Raw genomic sequence first — 19,134 nt, 5'->3', positions numbered from 1 at the left:
AGCAGTCAAGTATAATATCCTTTCTATATTTGGAAGAAAGAATATTATACATGTACAAGCCTATTACTGTACCACTGATACCAGTCCTGAAAAGAACCTTTGTGGAACTAATAATAACAGCAAGTCTTTAAAATTACCCTCACTGCCTGACAACACTGCTTCCTTCCTGTCCCTATACAAATTGGCAAAAAAAGAGAACGATTAGTGGTTACTGGAACAGCTCTTTTGTGGACCTTGATAGTAACAGCTAATGATGATGATGATGATGATGATGATGAAAGACTAATCTGGCTGTCCCTGTAGCATACACCGTCCTTTCCCTTTCTCTAAACTAACAAAAGACACTCAGGCTGCTGCAAGAATCAGCAGCACAGCAAACCTATCAACACCTAACACCTATACCAGTCCTGAAAAGAACTTTTGTGTACCAAATAGCTAGTGGTTTATCTCTCCCTACTCCACACAGGAACCTGTCCCTATCGTAACAGAAGAAAGAATGTAAAATGGCCACCGGATCGGGTGTATTTATAGGTTAGGGGGAATGTACAAGTGTCCATGTGCTGTCATGTCTCAATTGGCTGTCCTGTATCACATGATAAACGTGTCACCAAAGGTTAAAGTTCTTGTATACATTAAACACGTAAGTCCGCCGCGGCGAACGACGGAAAAAGGCGTTCGAACGTGCGGACCGCGAATGTCGGAAATTCGCCGCGAAACGACCGCCGGGCGAAACGTTCGTCCATCACTACTGATGATTACACAGGAAGAGCCACATTCTCCCTCTGTAATCTATAGGACTGAGCTATTAGTTTGACAGATTACGTAAAAATATCATACTGGACTGGTGATCCCACAATAGGGATAAAACTTTTCCGTGAAAGGGAATTTAATAAGACACGTGGCTATTCACTAAATTTAGAAGAAAAGAGGTATAACGTTAAACTGTGTGGAGGGTTCTTTACTGTCAGCCCTTGTACACACGGTCGGACATTCCGACAACCAAATCCGTCAGATTTTGTCCAACAGATTTTGTCCGAAACTGGTGTTGCATACACACGGTCGGACAAAGTTGTCGGAAAATCAGATCGTTCAGAACGTGATGGTGTTATTTCGTTACGCCGTGACTACGTTCAGGCTAATAGCCAATAGCTTTGGTCTAGGAATTTGATCTGAGCAGGCGTGGCACTTTGTTCCATCGGAATTCTCTACAAACGATCGTACAAAGTCGGATATTCTGAAAGAAACGGTTCCGATGCAGCCCACGCACGGTCGGGTTATCCCACAACACGGTCCGATTGGACATTTTCCGTCGGAATGTCCGACCGTGTGTACAAGGGCTTAGAGTGGTAAGGATTTGGAATTCTCTTCCACAGGCAGTTGTTTTAGTGGGGAGCAGCGATAATTTAAATAAACTGTTAGATAAGCACCTGACCGACCACAACATACAGGGATATACAATGTAATACTAACATAAAATCACACACCTAGGTTGGACTTGATGGACTTGTGTCTTTTTTCAATCTCGCCTACTATGTAAGTATATGTAACTAAGGTTCTGTTCTAAATTCATATTTACAGAATATATACAGCTCTGTTTTAAAAAGATTTCTCAATCCAAAACTTTTTCTGAGTTTTGGATAGAGTGGAGAAGGATTAGAACCTCTGTGAAGTTTACACAGCTATCTGGGGCTCCATGAGATTATCCCTCACCCCCTGTCACAGTGACAACAGTGTTCACAGACAAGAAGCATGGAGAAATCTCCAACAACAATCCAGACAGATATAAAAAATATTTGTAATTGTTAGAGTAGGGTAAGGCTTGAATCTCAGCTTTTTGTTGTAGTCTGCATCCTTATTGCAGATTTCCCATCAGTTCCTTTCTGGTCAAACTATTGTCACCAAAATAATAAGTGAAGTGATAACTCTCTAACAAAGTCACAGTAAAAACCTTGCAAAGGTTGCATATCTTTCTCATGCTATCTAAACTAAAGGCAATACTTGGGCTCAACATATACTTTAGGTAAGTGGTTACAGCTTTGTCAGCACATTAAGATGTTCTCCACTTTCCAGACCCTGGTGCTAGCAGTCCCCAATCCCAAAACCACCACTCTAAGCATTCCTCTTCTGGCTGCTGATTATATGTAGAACCTTCAGTTTTCTTTGTCATATACATTCTCTTATATAGCCACTCTATATACAAAACTGTTTATATGAGCGAACACAAATAATTAGTAACATCTTGCTTTAAGATAATGTTTAATCAAGAGTGATTATAGTTAATCTATCTGTGAAATTTGTCATTTATTCAGGTCATGGTAAAGCTAGTAATAGTCACATTCAGCTGGCCTTGTTCTGTAATGTTGAAAATGTTTTCCAGTTTATCCAAGCCAATTTTTCAGTTCAACTTCTGATGAATGTCAGGAAGATACCCCAGCATGTATATTCACACTTTTATCAAATCGCATGTCAAATTGGCGGCAATTGTTGTTTCAGTTGTTTCTGTACTACTTTTTGTGTTTCGGGCTGCGATTTACATTTACATGAGCTTAAACACCTTAATCCAGAAACCATGGAATGTTTTAAGACAGATGATAGCTGTCCATGAACAGGATGGGAGGTGTTAAAGTGTGGAACAAACTGGTTCTAGTTACATAATCCCATGCTTTGGTGTTAGGTAGCCTACATAAGGCCCCACTCCAGTTCAGGGATGTTGTTCCAGTTTGGCGAAGATGGTCTTTTTCATACCTCTTATAAACAACTTGCCCTGAAAAAGTGAACTGAAGAAGTGACACCTCTTACAATTCAAATGCCCTGAAGAATTGAACTGAAGAACAAGTCCTTTCAAATGTGATTAACTATTTTTAGCTACAGTCAATTATAGCGTACTTCTAAAACATTATGGTTATGGTCTTATAGACATAAGGCTGCATTATAGATGGCTATGTAGATATCCAGTTTAGTAAGGGACTTTCTCTTCTCTGCAGGTGAACTCTGGAAATTCAGGCTTAGCTCTTGTTGTGGAGCTATTGCTGACCTTCCAGCTTGTACTCTGTATCTTCGCATCCACAGACGGCAGAAGGACTGACAATGTTGGTTCACCAGCTTTGTCCATCGGACTTTCAGTGACCCTGGGGCATCTTTTGGGGGTAAGAGATTGTAATATTACTTGCATCTGCATTCTTCATGAGATTAAAAATTAGGAGTGGTTAGGAATGGTTTTCTCAAGGGCATACATTTCTTAATCAATATATATTTTATAATATATTAAAGTGTATAAAACCAAAACCTTTTTATATTTTGGGAAGAGTAAAAACCACAACATGTTCTGCCCTAGAGAAATGACATAAAGTGAGAGGAAATTCCTCAAAATTATGGAAAAATACCATCGCTGTGTTGACTTCTCAAAAATTTTAGATTTTCCATCACTTTCTATACTGAAGTCAGTGGCCACCAGGACAATCAGAGAAGATAAACTTTTTCAGGGGGGCACAGACAACAATATACACCTTTAAACACGTTTTCATTATATCGAATACTAAAAAAAAGTTTTGGCCTTTACCCACATTTAAATAGGATAGATAAAATGCAAAACAAAATCCTTTTTTTAATACTGTATCTTCCCCATATCCCTTATTGCTAAATAGTCCTATCTAGAGAGAGGCAAATGCTTTTGCCATCAAGGCAAATCATGTATTATTGTTCTTACTAACAATTGGAGTTATAGCACTAATCAGGTTCATACTTTCAGGACAGGTCTACTGCTGATTGGTAGCTGAGAAGTAACTCCAATTGATACATACAGCACAAAGGGTTTCTGTCACAGATTAAAATGACTGTGGGAGAAGCATCAGATGAAAGCTGTCATATTCTGAATATGACCCTCTTGAATTCCATGATGTCTTCTCCCTGAAACCAGCAGTCAAAGAATGGCAACTGCCAGTTTACATACTGTAGGCATTTTGCTTCTTGACAGGTTCCCTTTTATTGGTGTAAAAATATATATACATTTTATCGTGTGTTTTCATGTCAAACATATACCAGATGAACTCTCTGATGGTATCAATGACATTGTAGAGTAAAATTGTTTATTTCTTCCAACAGATCTATTTCACAGGATGTTCCATGAACCCAGCCCGATCCCTGGGACCTGCAGCCATTACTGGAATCTTCAAAGATCAATGGGTGAGACTTATTTCCCTACATAGTCATGCCTTTATTTGAACCTTTAAATCAAGTTTACTCTCCTGGGATTGAGAAAATAACCTATTCATCTTCTGAACGCTTCATGCTTGATGTTATTGTTCTCTGTTAAGAGCCTGCAGTGATAGTTATAGAGTTATAAAAATGTAAAATAATGAAATGTAATAATCAAGAAACAAAAAATAATAGTTGAGCTACTGGGTTATATATATACTGGGATATACATATACAATACTTTTTAATCCTGCTATCTATTCATGAACTAGTAATTTTTATATACAACTAGAATTATAATCTGAATCTTTCTTAAAGTGGAAGTCCAGGCTAAATTTAACTCAGTTTAAATCAGCTCCCAACCCCCCCCCCTGCCCCCCCCCCCTCAACTCCTACTCTATGACCTTAATGACCTTGTAGAGGAAAGATGCTTAGACTTACCCAATCTCAGGGTGGTCAGTCCAGTCATGTGAACTCCCCAGTAGCCAGCTTCAGGGGAAAGGAAAGAGCGCCAACAACAGATGGAATACATGGGAGGTGATGTAACTCATAGGCTTACTATGGGGCATCCATTGTCAGTTTTTTATCATCTTCCTTTAAGCCAACTGATCAAATGACTGGACTGGAGTGTCCTGAGAATAGTTATATATAAGCATCTTCCTTCTATAGGGAATGGGAATTGGTGGCTTGGTCCCCAACCAAGTCTACCTTAGAGGACAAGGGCAATTGGACTATCTTGGTACAAATGAAACAAAAATAAATTCAAATGAATGAACAAGTATATAGAAAAATATATAAAGATCTATTGGAATAGTTGGTCATGGATAACATCTCAACTAGTTTTGCGGTCTAATGCCTCTTCGTCAGGAGTATATCTATAACCCTGGCAGACGCAGGACACAGGACGTCACCAATGATTATTATGATTATTGGTGACATCCTGTGTCTGCCAGGGTTATAGATGGGGGCATTAGACTGCAAAGTTGAGATGTTATCAGTGATCAACTATGCCACTGTGATCTTCCCCGTTTGGGGACCATTATTTTGGTGATACCTGTTACCATGTCACCATGCTTTTAATCTGTATTTGGTTTCTATATACTTGTCCATACATTTGAATTTATTTTTGTTTAATTTGTACCAAGATAGTCCAATTGCCCTTGTTCTCTAAGGTAAGCTTGGTTGGGGACTAAGCCACCGATCTCCATATCTCTACTTTTCTGGATGATGATACAATCCTTTACATATCCTCTACTATGATTATTGCTATAGAGGCTACATGATCAATATCTTCTATAGGGAAGGTCAAATAGGTGTTAGAACTGGAGGAGGAAGGGATTCACTGATAGAGATGAGGTGTGGGTTTGCTGCTACTATAGGTTCTTAGGCGAATACTGTAGGTTTGAGATCCACAGACATGCCAAATTTAAGAACAGATTCATGTGGTAGAAATTTTTAAAAGCTGTAATTCACTGCATAGCCTTAAAAATACTGGACAACAGCCTTAGACGGATCAATAAGGGATCTTTTAGTTAAGCCAGTCACCTCACTTTAAAAGGGAGCAGCAGAGCAGCTATACAATCTGTACATTGGAAGCTGGTAGAGAAAAAGTATTGGGAAGGCTGAAATACTGCACAGAGAGAGATTAGGATCTATTAGGAAATTATACTTTGTTTCTGATCAGAGGAAGCTTTGTATTCATTTACAGAATACGAAGCTGCCTATGAATGGCTGACACCGCTCAGCCAAATTCTGTTTTGTTCCAGGTGTGAGATGAGAAGTCTCTGTCTCTCTGCCAGAACCCAGCACTGTGTACTGTATGTGGCTGAAGTTACATGCAATACATACAGCTTTTAGAGACACTGTAGCAGTTAGTGAAGGAAATAGCTTGTTTGGACCAGCTGCTTCTGTATGTAAGCCAAGCTTATTGTAAAAAGAAAATCAATTCCACAACCAAATATCCATGGTCAAAGTATGCTAAGACAGTCTAAAAAAATCATACTTTTCTGTAACACCATGCGCAGCTTTACGGCATCCCCCATGCATTTTATTTGTATATATACATTGTTGCCCTTGAACCTGCACAAAATTGTATAGTATTTTTAACAATTATTTCTTTTTGCTTTTTGCTTTGGTGCATATTCCTTATTAAAAGTGTCCACGATCTCATGCTTTTTTGACAGTAGTTTAATTTGCCCAATATGACCTTCAGTGGGATTCACCTTTAAACTTATCAAACCCTTGGCAAATAGAAGTGAGGCTGATTCAACTACCATAACTCACTGAGCCTATCAGGGGTCTCTTGCATTGCACAGTGCTGTCAGTCTAAGCCCTTGTACACACGGTCGGAGATTCCGACAACCAAATCCGTCGGATTTTGTCCGTCGGATTTTGTCCGACGGATCTTGTCCGAAACTGTTGCATACACGCGGTCGGACAAAGTTGTCGGAAAATCCGATCTTTCAGAACGTGATGACGTAATTTCGTTACGATGGGAATACGTTCAGGCTAGTAGTCAATAGCTTTGATGTAGGAATTTGATCTGAGCATGCGTGGCACTTTGTCCGATCGGAATTCTCTACACATGATCGGAATATGTCCTATCGGAGCATTTTGTTGGAAAATATTTCCGACAAGTTGGAAAATTTGTCCGACGGATATTCCGACGGAAACAGTCCGATGCAGACCACACACAGTCAGAATATCCGACAAAACGCTCCGATCGGACACATTCCGTCGGAATCTTCGATCGTGTGTACAAGGGCTAAGACTGTGAACATGTTTACAGGAGGGGAGAGCACAGGGGCAGCCTCATTCTTTATTTCCCACTCAGAGCCTTGGGGGTGGTTCTAGGACCAAACCACATAGCCTGGCTGTGCTGCCTTGCAGGGATGGCTGTATTGCAGGACTAGTTGAGCAGCCTTGCAAATCCTTTGGCACAGTACACACACAGCATATTTATTTAAGTGGATTATTTACAATAGCTTATTGCAGGAGTTCCGCTAAAAACATGCACACATTTAATGTTAGTTCTCAGAGAAGTTAATACATCTGATGCATGTTAGCTTTTAACACTCCTTAGAGGTAAACAAATATATATTTTTTGTAGACTTTTATATTTTATAAAAGCTTTGGTGCTTATTCTATGTTTGCGTGTGCCAATATTTTGTATTGAAATATATCCTTATCAAACAATGTTATGAGATGTAAAATAACCAAGAATGATGTCCTATAATTGTATAGTTTTTTTGCTTTTTGAAATATTGAAGATATGCACTACATTATTAGGGGACTCAAAGTATATCTAATTACAAAACATTTTTGAAAATCTTGGATAGAGAAAGAAATAGATAAAACCTCTGTTAGTTTTATTTTTTTATTTTTTTTTAGCCATTTGAGTCAACTACTTGTTGTTCTTTAATCACTTTAGTGCTGGAAGAATTTACCCCCTTCCTGACCAGAGCACTTTTTGCGATTCAGCACTGCTTCGATTTAACTGACAATTGCGCGGTCGTGCGACATGGCCCCCAAACAAAATTTACATTCTTTTTCTCCCACCAATAATTCTTTATTTTGGTGGTATTTCAGGGGTGTCCAAACTTTTTTCAAAGAGGGCCAGATTTGATTAAGTGAACATGCACGAGGGCCGAACATTTTGCCTGACATTCTTTGAACCATTAAAAGTCGGTCTAAGTGTGTTCGTTCGAACACTAATACAGGGCCCAACAAGAATTCTCTTGCCTTTGTGGCTGTGTGTGTTGAAGAGATGAGCTCGGGCGTGTTATTTGGATATACCGTATTTATTGGCGAATAAGAGGGAAGTTTCAGGAAAAAAACTTAAAATTTTAAATTAATAACTGTGAAGCAAAATAAGGGTCAGTGCCCATCTGCGCGCCCACCATTGCTGGGAATGCAGCCCCCACCATTGCCAGGAATGCAGCCACCATTGCCAGGAATGCAGCCACCATTAGCCAGGAATGCAGCCATCATTAGCCAGGAATGCAGCCACCATTAGCCAGGATTTCACTCACTATTAGCCAGGATTTCACTCACTATTAGCCAGGAATGCAGCCACCATTAGCCAGGATTTCACTCACTATTAGCCAGTAATGCAGCCACCATTAGCCAGGATTTCACTCACTATTAGCCAGGAATGCAGCCACCATTGCCAGGATTTCACTCACTATTACCAGGAATGCAGCCACCACTAGCCAGGATTTCACTCACTATTAGCCAGGAATGCAGCCACCATTAGCCAGGATTTCACTCACTATTAGCCAGGAATGCAGCCACCATTGCCAGGATTTTACTCACTATTGCCAGGAATGCAGCCACCATTAGCCAGGATTTCACACACTATTAGCCAGGAATGCAGCCACCATTGCCAGGATTTCACTCACTATTGCCAGGAATGCAGCCACCATTGCCAGGATTTCACTCACTATTGCCAGGAATGCAGCCACCATTAGCCAGGATTTCACTCACTATTAGCCAGGAATGCAGCCACCATTAGCCAGGATTTCACTCACTATTAGCCAGGAATGCAGCCACCATTGCCAGGATTTCACTCCCTATTGCCAGGAATGCAGCCACCATTAGCCAGGATTTCACTCACTATTAGCCAGGAATGCAGCCACCATTAGCCAGGATTTCACTCATTATTGCCAGGAATGCAGCCACCATTAGCCAGGATTTCACTCACTTTTAGTCAGGAATGCAGCCACCATTAGCCAGGAATGTACTTACCATTGCCATCAGTGCAGCCTTGGAGGGGAAATGGAGGGGGCTGGACGAGCGCCAAAGAACAGGAGAATCTCCTGTTTACACAGCGGCCTCTTTAAGAGAAAGTCCCGCCTCCTTTGATGGACAGAACAGTCGTCCAATGGCGGAGATGGGACTTCCTATTACAGAGGCTGCCGTGTAAACAGGAAATACTCCTGCGTGCACGGCGCTCATACAGCCTCCTATCTCCAATGCAGCCAGACTATATATCTTTTGTGGCCCCGGTGCTGGGAGATCGTCGGGGGCCACAAAAGATATATGTTTAGATTACCAGGCGGGCCGTTCAAAACCGGACTTTGGAAATGCCTGTGGTATTTGATCACCTCTGCGGTTTTTATTTTTTTGCGCTATAAACAAAAAAAGTGTCAATTTTGAAAAAAAACGCATTATTTTTTACTTTTTGCTATAATAAATATACAAAAAAAAATAAAAAAAAGAATTTTCCTCAGTTTAGGTCGATACATATTCTCCTACATATTTTTGGTAAAAAAAAAAACGCAATAAGCATTTATTGGTTGGTTTGTGCAAAAGTTAGTTTCTACAAAATAGGGGATAGTTTTATGGCATTTTTATTGATAATTTTTATTTTTTTACTAGTAATAGCGGTGATCAGTGATTTTTATCATGACTGCAACATTATGGCGGACACATCAGACAATTTTGACACATTTTTGGGACCATTAGCATTAATACAGCGATCAATGCTAAAAAATTGCATTGATTACTGTAAAAATGTCACTGGCAGTGAAGGGGTTAACCACTATGTGGCACTGTAGGGGTTAAGTGTGTCCTAGGGAGTGATTCTAACTGTGGGGGGAGGGGCTTTGTGTTACACGTCACTGATCAGCGCTCCCGATTACAGGGAGAGCTGATCAGTGACAGTGTCAGTAGGCAGAATGGGGAGATGCTTTTGTTCATATTAGCATCTCCCCGTTTTTCATCACCGTGAGACGATCGCAGGTATGCCCGCGGACATCGAGTCTGCAGGACCCGCGATCATGGTCACGGCGGAGCTCCAAACTCAAAATATTGGATTTTTGCATTATCCATCACTTTTAGACCTGGTAATAGAGGTCATGAAGAGGGAGCGCATCTCCATAGCGAGGATACCAACAGCAATAAAAACCTGACAATAGTTCTAACCCCTCACCACTCCATCCAAAACAAAGAAAGTTTTAGATACATTTTAAGTGAATTTTAAAAATGAAAAAACACTGACATCTGGAGTGACAAATGGGAACCAGTCCAGTATAAAGATTGTTATAATTTGTTAAAGAAATCCTGGATTTGTGTGGTACGAGAAGGCCTATTTGGTAAAGGGACCATTTCCACTTCTGGTTAAATCATGCATAGAAATTTTACATAGGTAGCCAGGGTGAAAAAGAGATACAAGTCCATCAAGATCAACCAACAGAAATAATAATGCATATATTATTTGAAAACCTCTATATCCAGAACTCTATAGCCACAATTGAGAGAAAGAGAAAGGCAAACAAAAACCCTATAAAGCATGGTGAAATTTGCTCCAACAGGATAAATAAATTCTTCCTGATAAGATAAGATAAGCTTTATTGTCATTGTAGAAAACAAATTCACAATGAAATTACATTTCTACTGCAAACATTATTCATACATCACAATTATCAACCATGCATTTACCACACATGATTTAATTATACCAAAAAAACTATATATAAAAGTGTCCCTGTATTATAAAAGTATTAAAAAAACTAAACAAAACAATAAAATAAGACTATGTGACCGCATTTCATCCCTGCATTGATAGCCATAATAGCCCTGGGAAAGAAGCTCTCTTTAAAGAGGGATTCCACCTAAAAAAAATAATATTAAAAGCCAGCAGCTATAAATACTACAGCTGCTGACTTTTAATAAATGGACACTCACCTGTCCCGGGTTCCAGCGATGCCGGCAGCCGAGGCCGATCGATCGCTCGGCTCTCGGCTGCTGCCGCCACCATTCTAGGTGAGGGAATCAGGAAGTGAAGCGAATCGGCTTCACTTCCCGGTTCCCTACTGTGCATGCGTGAGTCGCGCAGCGCAATAGGAATTGTCCGCGCTGTCACTGGGACCCGTGTGTGTCCCAGCAGACAGCGCGGCAGGACAGGAAATGACATAGACTCCCACGGGAGTCTATGCCCGGAAGTGGGTGTAAATACCTGTCTTTGACAGGTATCTCCACCCCCCTCCCCCCCCTGTAAGGTGCCAATTGTGACACCGGAGGGGGGGAGGGTTCCAATCAGCGGAAGTTCCACTTTAGGGTGGAACCCCGCTTTAAATCTTTTTGTCCTTGTTTTAATCCTAAATCGTCTCCCAGATGGCAACAATTCAAAGAAATGACAACCAGGATGAGTCTGGTCTCTCACTATTTTCCCTGCTCTACAAAGGCAACGAGTCTCATATATTTCTTCTAGAGAAACAAGTTCACACCCTACAATTTTCTGCGCTGCTCAAACCACTCTCTTTAGAGCATTTTTATCTGCCTGCGTACAACTAGGATACCAAACTAGAATACAATACATTAATGTACTCTCAATGGCAGAGCGATAGAAGGTCTCTAGTACCTTCCTTCCCAAGCCATTGTTCCTAAGGAGTTGCAAAGAATATACTGTAACTGGTGTTGCGATTTCTCGTTTTAACGCTTTAACGTTGATTGTGCATGATACGTTTTTAGAAATGCTTGTTCCCAAAAACTTAAAGGTAAGAGACCAGCTCCACGCACACGCCTTTAACTGCTAAAGGACCGTCTCCTGCACATATACTTCGGCAGAATGGCACAGCTGGGCACAATCACGTACCTGTACGTGGCTCTTTAAGTGCCCAGCCATGGGTCGCGAGCTCCTGAGCTCCTTGACCGTGGCCGCGGGACCCGTGGACCCGATCACCGCTGTCACAGAGCTGAAGAACGAGGAGAAGTCTGTGCAAACAAACCTCTCCCCGTGCTTCCTACTGTGACTGTCACCAATCGTCTGTTCCCTGTTATAGGGAAAGATGATCAGTGACGTCACATGCCAAGCCACGTCCCCCAACAGTAAAAAAAAACAAACACACATCACACATAACCCCTCCCCGCCCCCTATTGGTTAACTCCTTCACTGCCAGAGTCATTTACACAGGAATCAGTGCATTTAAATAGCACTGATTGCTGTATAAATGACAATGGTCCCAAAAATGTGTCAAAAATGTTCGATGTGTCCGTCATAATGTCGCAGTCACTATAAAAATCGCTGATCATCATCATTACTAGTAAAAAATATATATTAATAAAAATGCTATAAAACTATCCCCTATTTTGTAACTTTTGCGCAAACCAATCAATAATCGCTAATTGCCATTTTTTTTATACCAAAAATATGTAGAAGAATACGTATCGGCCTAAACTGAGGAAAAAATGTTTTTTTATATAATTTTTGGGGATATTTATTATAGCAAAAAGTAAAAAATGTTGCATTTTTTTCAAAATTGTCACTCTATTTTTGTTTATAGCGCAAAAAATAAAAACCACAGAGGTGATCAAATACCACCAAAAGCAAGCTCTATTTGTGGAAAAAAAAACACGCCAATTTCATTTGGGAGCCACGTTGCACGACTGCTCAATTGTCAGTTAAAGCGACCCAGTGCCGAATTGCAAAAAGGGAAGTGGTGCTGGTTCAGGCCTGTTTCTTCCTTCTACAATCAGTTCCTTTGTTTTCCTTGTGTTTAGGATCAGGTTATTCGCTGTACACCATTCCACTATCCTATCAACCTCTCTCCTGTATTGCTCCTCATCGTCTCCAGTGATACAACCGATTACGGTAGTGTCATCGGCAAACGTAACTATAATATTGGTCTCATAATTGGGGGTGCAGTCATATGTGTACAGCGCATAGAGAAAGGGACTTAACACACAACCCTGCGGTGCACCACTACTTATTTCTCGCTTGGAAGAAACAAACTTATCCAATTTGATCACCTTTGAGCGGTGGGCCAAAAAATTCCTTATCCAAAAACAATTAAAGTTTGGCAAATCCGATTTTACATTTTTTTCAACCAACCAATTTGGAATGATAGCATTAAAGGCAGAGCTGTAATCTATAAACAACATCCTTATGTAGTTTCCCGAATGCTCCAGGTGACTAAGTGCCCCATGCAACGCTAAAGCATTGCATCTTCTGTGCTTCTATTTGCCCTATACACAAACTAATAAGGATCTAAACTACCCGGTAATCTAGTTTTGATATATTTCAAGACCAACCTCTTAAAGCACTTCATTAGTACTGAGGTCATTGCTATTGGTCTATAATCGTCTAAATTTCCCACAGTTTACTTTTTTGGAATTGGAATAATAGTGGCTGATTTTAAACATGTCGGACCAACAGCAGATGATAGTGATCGATTAAAGATCTTGGCAAAGACTCCAGCTAATTGATCAGCATAGGCCTTGACTATTCTCCCTGGGATTCCATCTGGACCTGATAATTTCCTCGTATTTATAGCCTTAAACAACTGCCTCCCCTAATATTCCTGTGTAGTGAGTGTACAGTTTACTGGACCTAAAGGACACCTTATATCCTGGTTTGGTAACACAACCTCAAACCATGAGAAGAACCTATTTAATTCTTCATCCAGTAAAGAACTAGAATTCCCTTCCATTTTTGTAGTTCATCTATGTTGTAAGGCAATTGAAAATGTCCTGGATCAACAATTCCTGGTGCTAATACTTATAAATGAAGAGGACAGGGAAATTTTCTTATACCTTTATAACCCAATTCTCCCACTTATGTGTGTATCTAATGTATGAAAAGAACCCGTACTGAGAGAAATACAGGGGATGCCATTGTGGGTCTATTTCTAAGAATTATAGCTACCTTACTTTCTCTGGGCTTAGTATACTTTGGTATATTAACCCCTTCCTGCCTGCCATATAGCAATATGACGTGCGCAAAGTGGTTGTCCAGCAGGATAAGCTTCTAGCATGCGCCCACAGGGTCGTGCGACATGACGATTGGTTATGTGGTGTGTCAGTCTGACACACTGCATCTCTGATCCTAGTAAAGAGCCTCTGACGTAGGCTCTTTACCATGTGATTAGCTGTGTCCAATCACAGCTGATCACACTGTAAACAGGAAGAGCCGTATATTGGATTTCCCTCCACTCGCACTAATGGGCGCGAGTATCGAAGAACAGATCAGCTGCTCTCCTGACAAGGGGGGGGGGGGTTTGCACTGATTGATTATCAGTGCAGCCCCCCCGAGGATGCCCACCCAGGACCACCATGGATGCCCACCCAGGACCACCAGGTATGCCAATCAGCACCCAATAGGGATGGCACTGTGCCCATCAGTGATGCCTGCTAGTGCCCCCTGATCAGTGCTGCCTAACAGTGCCACCCATCAGTGCCTATCAGTGCCACCCATCAGTGCCTATCAGTGTCATCCATCAGTGCCGCCTATAAGTGCCCACCAGTGCCACCTATCAGTGCCCATCGGTGCCATCCATGAGTGCTATCAGTGACTGTCAGTGCTGCTTATTAGTGTCGCCTATCAGTGCCCATCAGTGCTGCATATAAGTGCCGCATCATCAGTGCCCATCAGTGCCAATCAGTACTGCCTCATCAGTGCACATCAGCGCAGCCTCATCAGTGCCCATCAGCGAAGGAGAAAACTTACTTACAGTATTTACAAATTTTGTAACAGAAGCAAAGAAAAACTTTTTTTTATTTCAAAATTTTCAGTCTTTTTTTATTTGTAGCACAGAGAAAAAAAAAACAGTGGGGATCCAATACCACCAAAAGAAAGCGCTATTTGTGGGGGAAAAAAAATTATAAAATATTTGTTGGGATACAGCGTCGGATGAATGCTCAATTGTCATTCAAAATGTGATAGCACTGAAAGCTGAAAATTGGTCTGGGCAGGAAGGTGCATAAGTGCATATTTCCCCCATGACTCCCAATAAACAGGTTTTAGCAGGAGTTTCTTGGGACGTGAAAATGATTTAAGTGGCTCCTCTGGGATAAAAAGGTCAATCTGGGATAGGATGTGAAGAATCATCTCACCCCCGTGGGATAAAGATAGCAAAAATACACTAACTGGGCTTTAACCATTCTCTACTCCATCCAAAATGAAAAAATCAGCTGGGGTTTAGATATACTTATTGCAAATCCCATATGTTTTATGGGTTTCCAAAATAACTGCATCAGTGTACATTTCTTTATCATCATTAACTTTATTTTTACAGATGAATGTATTTGTAATGATAGTATACAAGGAGAACATCGATAATTAAATTATTCATGTGGTACAGATTATGACATACAGCACCATATTGAATAAAAACGTTGAGGCCCCTTATACGGCAAAGCAGTAAATACAGATTTAAAGACTGTTACATACAGTATAATGATCATAGTTTATTTATTAAAATATACACTCGCCCTTCTTAAACTAATAATTTCCTTTATGACTTGTATTTAATTTATAATGAGGCCTGTCATTATAATGATTCATACCTACAGCAAAGCTTCATTAATTTGACAACAGTTTGCTGTTATGTTATTAAAAAAAAAAAGTAACAGAGTGGTAAGAATCATTCAAAAATAATAATCCAGATTTATCATTGGTAGTTAAAAGTCAGTCTTCTCAAAACGTATATTTCAAATTTAACACATGCTGAAGATTTAAACGACAACTCATATACACGATATTACCAAAAGTATTGGGGCACCTGCCTTTACACGCACATGGACTTTAATGGCATCCAAGTCTAATGCCCTATACACACATACACATATTCAGAATAAACTAAGAGATGAAAGCTATTGGCTACTGTTCCGTTTATAGTCCTGGCGTACGTTTTTGATGTCACCTCGTTCAGAACGATTGGAAATTCCAACAACTTTGTGCGACCGTGTGTATGCAAGACAAGTTTGGGCCAAAAGCCGTCAGAAAAAAATCTGTCAGATTTTGTGGTCAGAATGTCTGACCGTGTGTATGGGGCATTAGTCCTGTAGTGTTTAATACTGAATTGGCCCACCCTTTGCAGCTATAACAGCTTCAACTCTTTTGGGAAGGCTGTCCACAAAGTTTAGGAGTGTGTCTATGGGAATGTTTGACCATTCTTCCAGAAGGGCATTTGTGAGGTTAGGCACTGATGTGGATGAGAAGGCCTGGCTCACAGTCTCCGCTCTAATTCATCCCAAAGGTGTTCTATCAGGTTTAGGTCAGGATGCTGTGCAGGCCAATCAAGTTCCCAAGCTTGCTCATACATGTCTTTATAGAGCTTGCTCTGTACACTGGTGCGCAGTCATGTTGGAACAGGAAGGGGCCATCCCCAAACTGTCCCCACAAAGTTGGGAGCATGAAATTGTCCAAATGTCTTGGTATGCTTACACCTTAGGAGGAGTTCCCTTCACTGGAACTATTGGGCCAAGCTCAACCTCTGAAAAACAACTTCACACCATAATCCTTGCTCCACCAAATGATTTGGACCAGTGCACAAAGCAAGGTCCATAAAGACATGGATGAGCAAGTTTGGGGTGGAGGAACTTGACTGGCCTGCACAAAGTCCTGAACCTGATAGAACATGAATGGAAGAGTGGCCAAACATTCCCATAGACACACTCCTGAACCTTGTGGACATCCTTCCCAGAGGAGGTAAAGCTGTCATAACTGTAAAGGGGGGGCCAACTCAATATTGAACCATACGGACTAAGACTAGGATGCCAGTAAAGTTCATGTGCGTGTAAATTCAGGCATATTATCAGGCATGTTAATTAAAAATACCCTGTCACCAACAAAAGAAATTGCAGGTAAAAACACAAAAAAATCTATTATTGTAAATACAGTACTTCCTTTCCATACATAAACTAATAATTTTCTTTATGACTTGTATTTAATTTATAATGAGGACTGTCATTATAATGATTCATACCTGCAACAAAGCTTCATTCATTTGACAACAGTTTGCTTTTATGCTATTTAAAAAGTACCAGAGGGCTAACAATTATTCAAAAATAGAAATTCAAAGGTATTGTAAGGATAATCCAAAATTATCATTGGTAGTTAAAAGTCAGTTTGCTCAAAACTGATATTTAAACTTAAACAGATGCTAAAGATTTAAACGATAACCTATATAAGGGAATGCAAGCCCCCTCCCTACCAAAAAACATATTTACAAAAAAAAAAATTCACCTGCAATAAACCTTTCAAATTCTTCATGCACAAAGCCCCGTTTTGTGAGAATGTTAATTAAAAAGATACTGCCACTAACTAATTGCAGGTAAAAACAAAAAACAATCAATAATTTGAAATGCAGTTTTTCCTTTCCATAAATAACTTTTTATTCACTTGCAATTTGCCTAAAACTTGCTAGAAAAAGTAAATACTCCAGGAAAGTAATCTAGCACAGCCCCCCACTTATATACCGTTTCGTTTTCCAGAAACGCCACCTCTCTGTGCCGGTTCAGCTCCTCTGCTTCTCCCCCAATGTGTTTTACTTCCTCTTTTGCTCCCTGCAAGCCCTGCAAATTAAAAGCATAATGGCATGGCATACTAGCCCATTATATGACATATTACCTGCAAACGAAGCTCGCGCTGGCCCCTGTGCAGGCTGCGTCCATCTTCTCCCATCTTTTGCCTTTTATTTTTATTTTAAATTGAGTGGGTTGTTTTACAAGGTGTTCCTGTACAATTACTTTAACTGCTCCTGTATTTTGTCTGGGCATTGACACTTCAATGACCTCTGGGCATGGAAAAAATTTACCAGCAAGCCCCACATTGGCGTTGAATGGTCACATGCCACTTGCCATGCCATTTGACAGGAAAATGTATGCCTATACATAGAGTAGAATTTTAAGAGCTAATAATAAAGTTCCATATCTCTACAGGTGTTTTGGATTGGACCCCTTGTTGGCGGGGTTTTGGCCTCGCTCACATACAACTACGTCTTATACCCGCACAGCAAGAGTTTGTCTGACCGGATCGCTGTCTTGAAAGGAACATATGAGCCGGAGGAGGAAGCATGGGACAACAAGCAAGAGCACAAGAGGCAGTCAGTGGAGCTGTACTCTGCTCACCCTCTCCCCAAGGGTACAGAGAAATTCTAAATTCAAAGGACTTGAAACCAACCAACCAACCCTATTATTTATGCCTTCAAAACCTGAAGCTTTCAGTAAAGGAAGTTGATAAAATTATTTGGTATTATCAGTTCTCTGTAAAACTGAATACACTGTAAATATACTTATGTTTCGTACTGCTTTAAAGTGTTTTTTTATATGACACTACTGTCCATTACTTTATACCCCAAGGCTCAGAGGCTTGTAAACCAAACATAATGAATCAGGTTCCATTGTTTGCGATGTATCTGTGGGTGGTCAGTGCCATTGGATGCGGGCTATACAATTATCAATTCAGCAAACAATTCAGCTTGCCAAAATCATCTTCTGTGCTGCATCCAGTGATAGCCTTCTATTCATTCATCAATATATAAACACAAAACGTCAGGGTTATTAGACTCTACATTGTACTTCTTTGTATATATACCATGTCAGTTTGATGACTTACACTATACAAAAAGCAGGGTTATGTCTATTGGTTTTTTTTTTGCCTTGTCTGCCCACCTGTGGCCACTTGTAGGTAAATCCAGACTCAGAACTACTGGGAAGAGATGTGCGATGATGTCCGAGAAGAGTCACTAGACCCATAGTATCTTAAAGCCCCGTACACAAGATCGGATTTTCCGATGGGAACAGGCTGTTGGTGGAAAATCTGACCGTTTGTATGCTTCATCAGACAATTGTTGTCAGATTTTCCGCTGACAAATGTTGGATCGCAGGTTTTAAAATTTTACGCAGACAAATGTGTGTTGGCAGATTTTCAGAGCGTGTGTACACAAGTCCGTCAGACAAAAGTACAAACACGCATGCACAGAAGCAAGGACAGACCAGAAGTGGTCGGTTTTTTCAAAGGCTTTTTTTTTCTATTGATATCAAGAATAATATCTTTATGCTTTTTTTTATATTATTGCGGCAAGTTACCACAACACCATTAGCCCATAGTTTTTAAGATCAAAGGTACAACTATGTTGGTGTCCCTTGTCAATTTTACATTGTATTTTTAAAATGTAACTGCTACTCCCAAACTGTCATTTGAATTAAAACACATAG

The 19,134-nt window shown here is 40.4% G+C and overlaps 1 protein-coding gene across 1 annotated transcript in view; it reads left to right on the top strand.

Moving 5' to 3' along the window:
• Positions 1 to 18,722, top strand: part of LOC143984034 (aquaporin-5-like) — a 32,095-nt gene extending 13,373 nt beyond the window's left edge. Inside the window, exons 2-4 of the mRNA XM_077484309.1 lie at positions 2,985 to 3,146; positions 4,102 to 4,182; positions 17,857 to 18,722. Of these exons, the coding sequence (XP_077340435.1) occupies positions 2,985 to 3,146; positions 4,102 to 4,182; positions 17,857 to 18,075 (462 nt within the window). The 3' untranslated portion in view covers positions 18,076 to 18,722. The remainder of the gene's footprint in view (positions 1 to 2,984; positions 3,147 to 4,101; positions 4,183 to 17,856) is intronic.
• Positions 18,723 to 19,134: the final 412 nt, after the last annotated feature.

Source organism: Lithobates pipiens, unplaced genomic scaffold (assembly GCF_037356315.1).
Source record: "Lithobates pipiens isolate NorthernLeopardFrog02 unplaced genomic scaffold, aLitPip1_a1.2 Scaffold_16, whole genome shotgun sequence".
NCBI classification, from domain to species: domain Eukaryota; kingdom Metazoa; phylum Chordata; class Amphibia; order Anura; family Ranidae; genus Lithobates; species Lithobates pipiens.
Note: the sequence above shows the minus strand (reverse complement) of the source record. Positions and strands in the feature narration are given on the sequence as shown.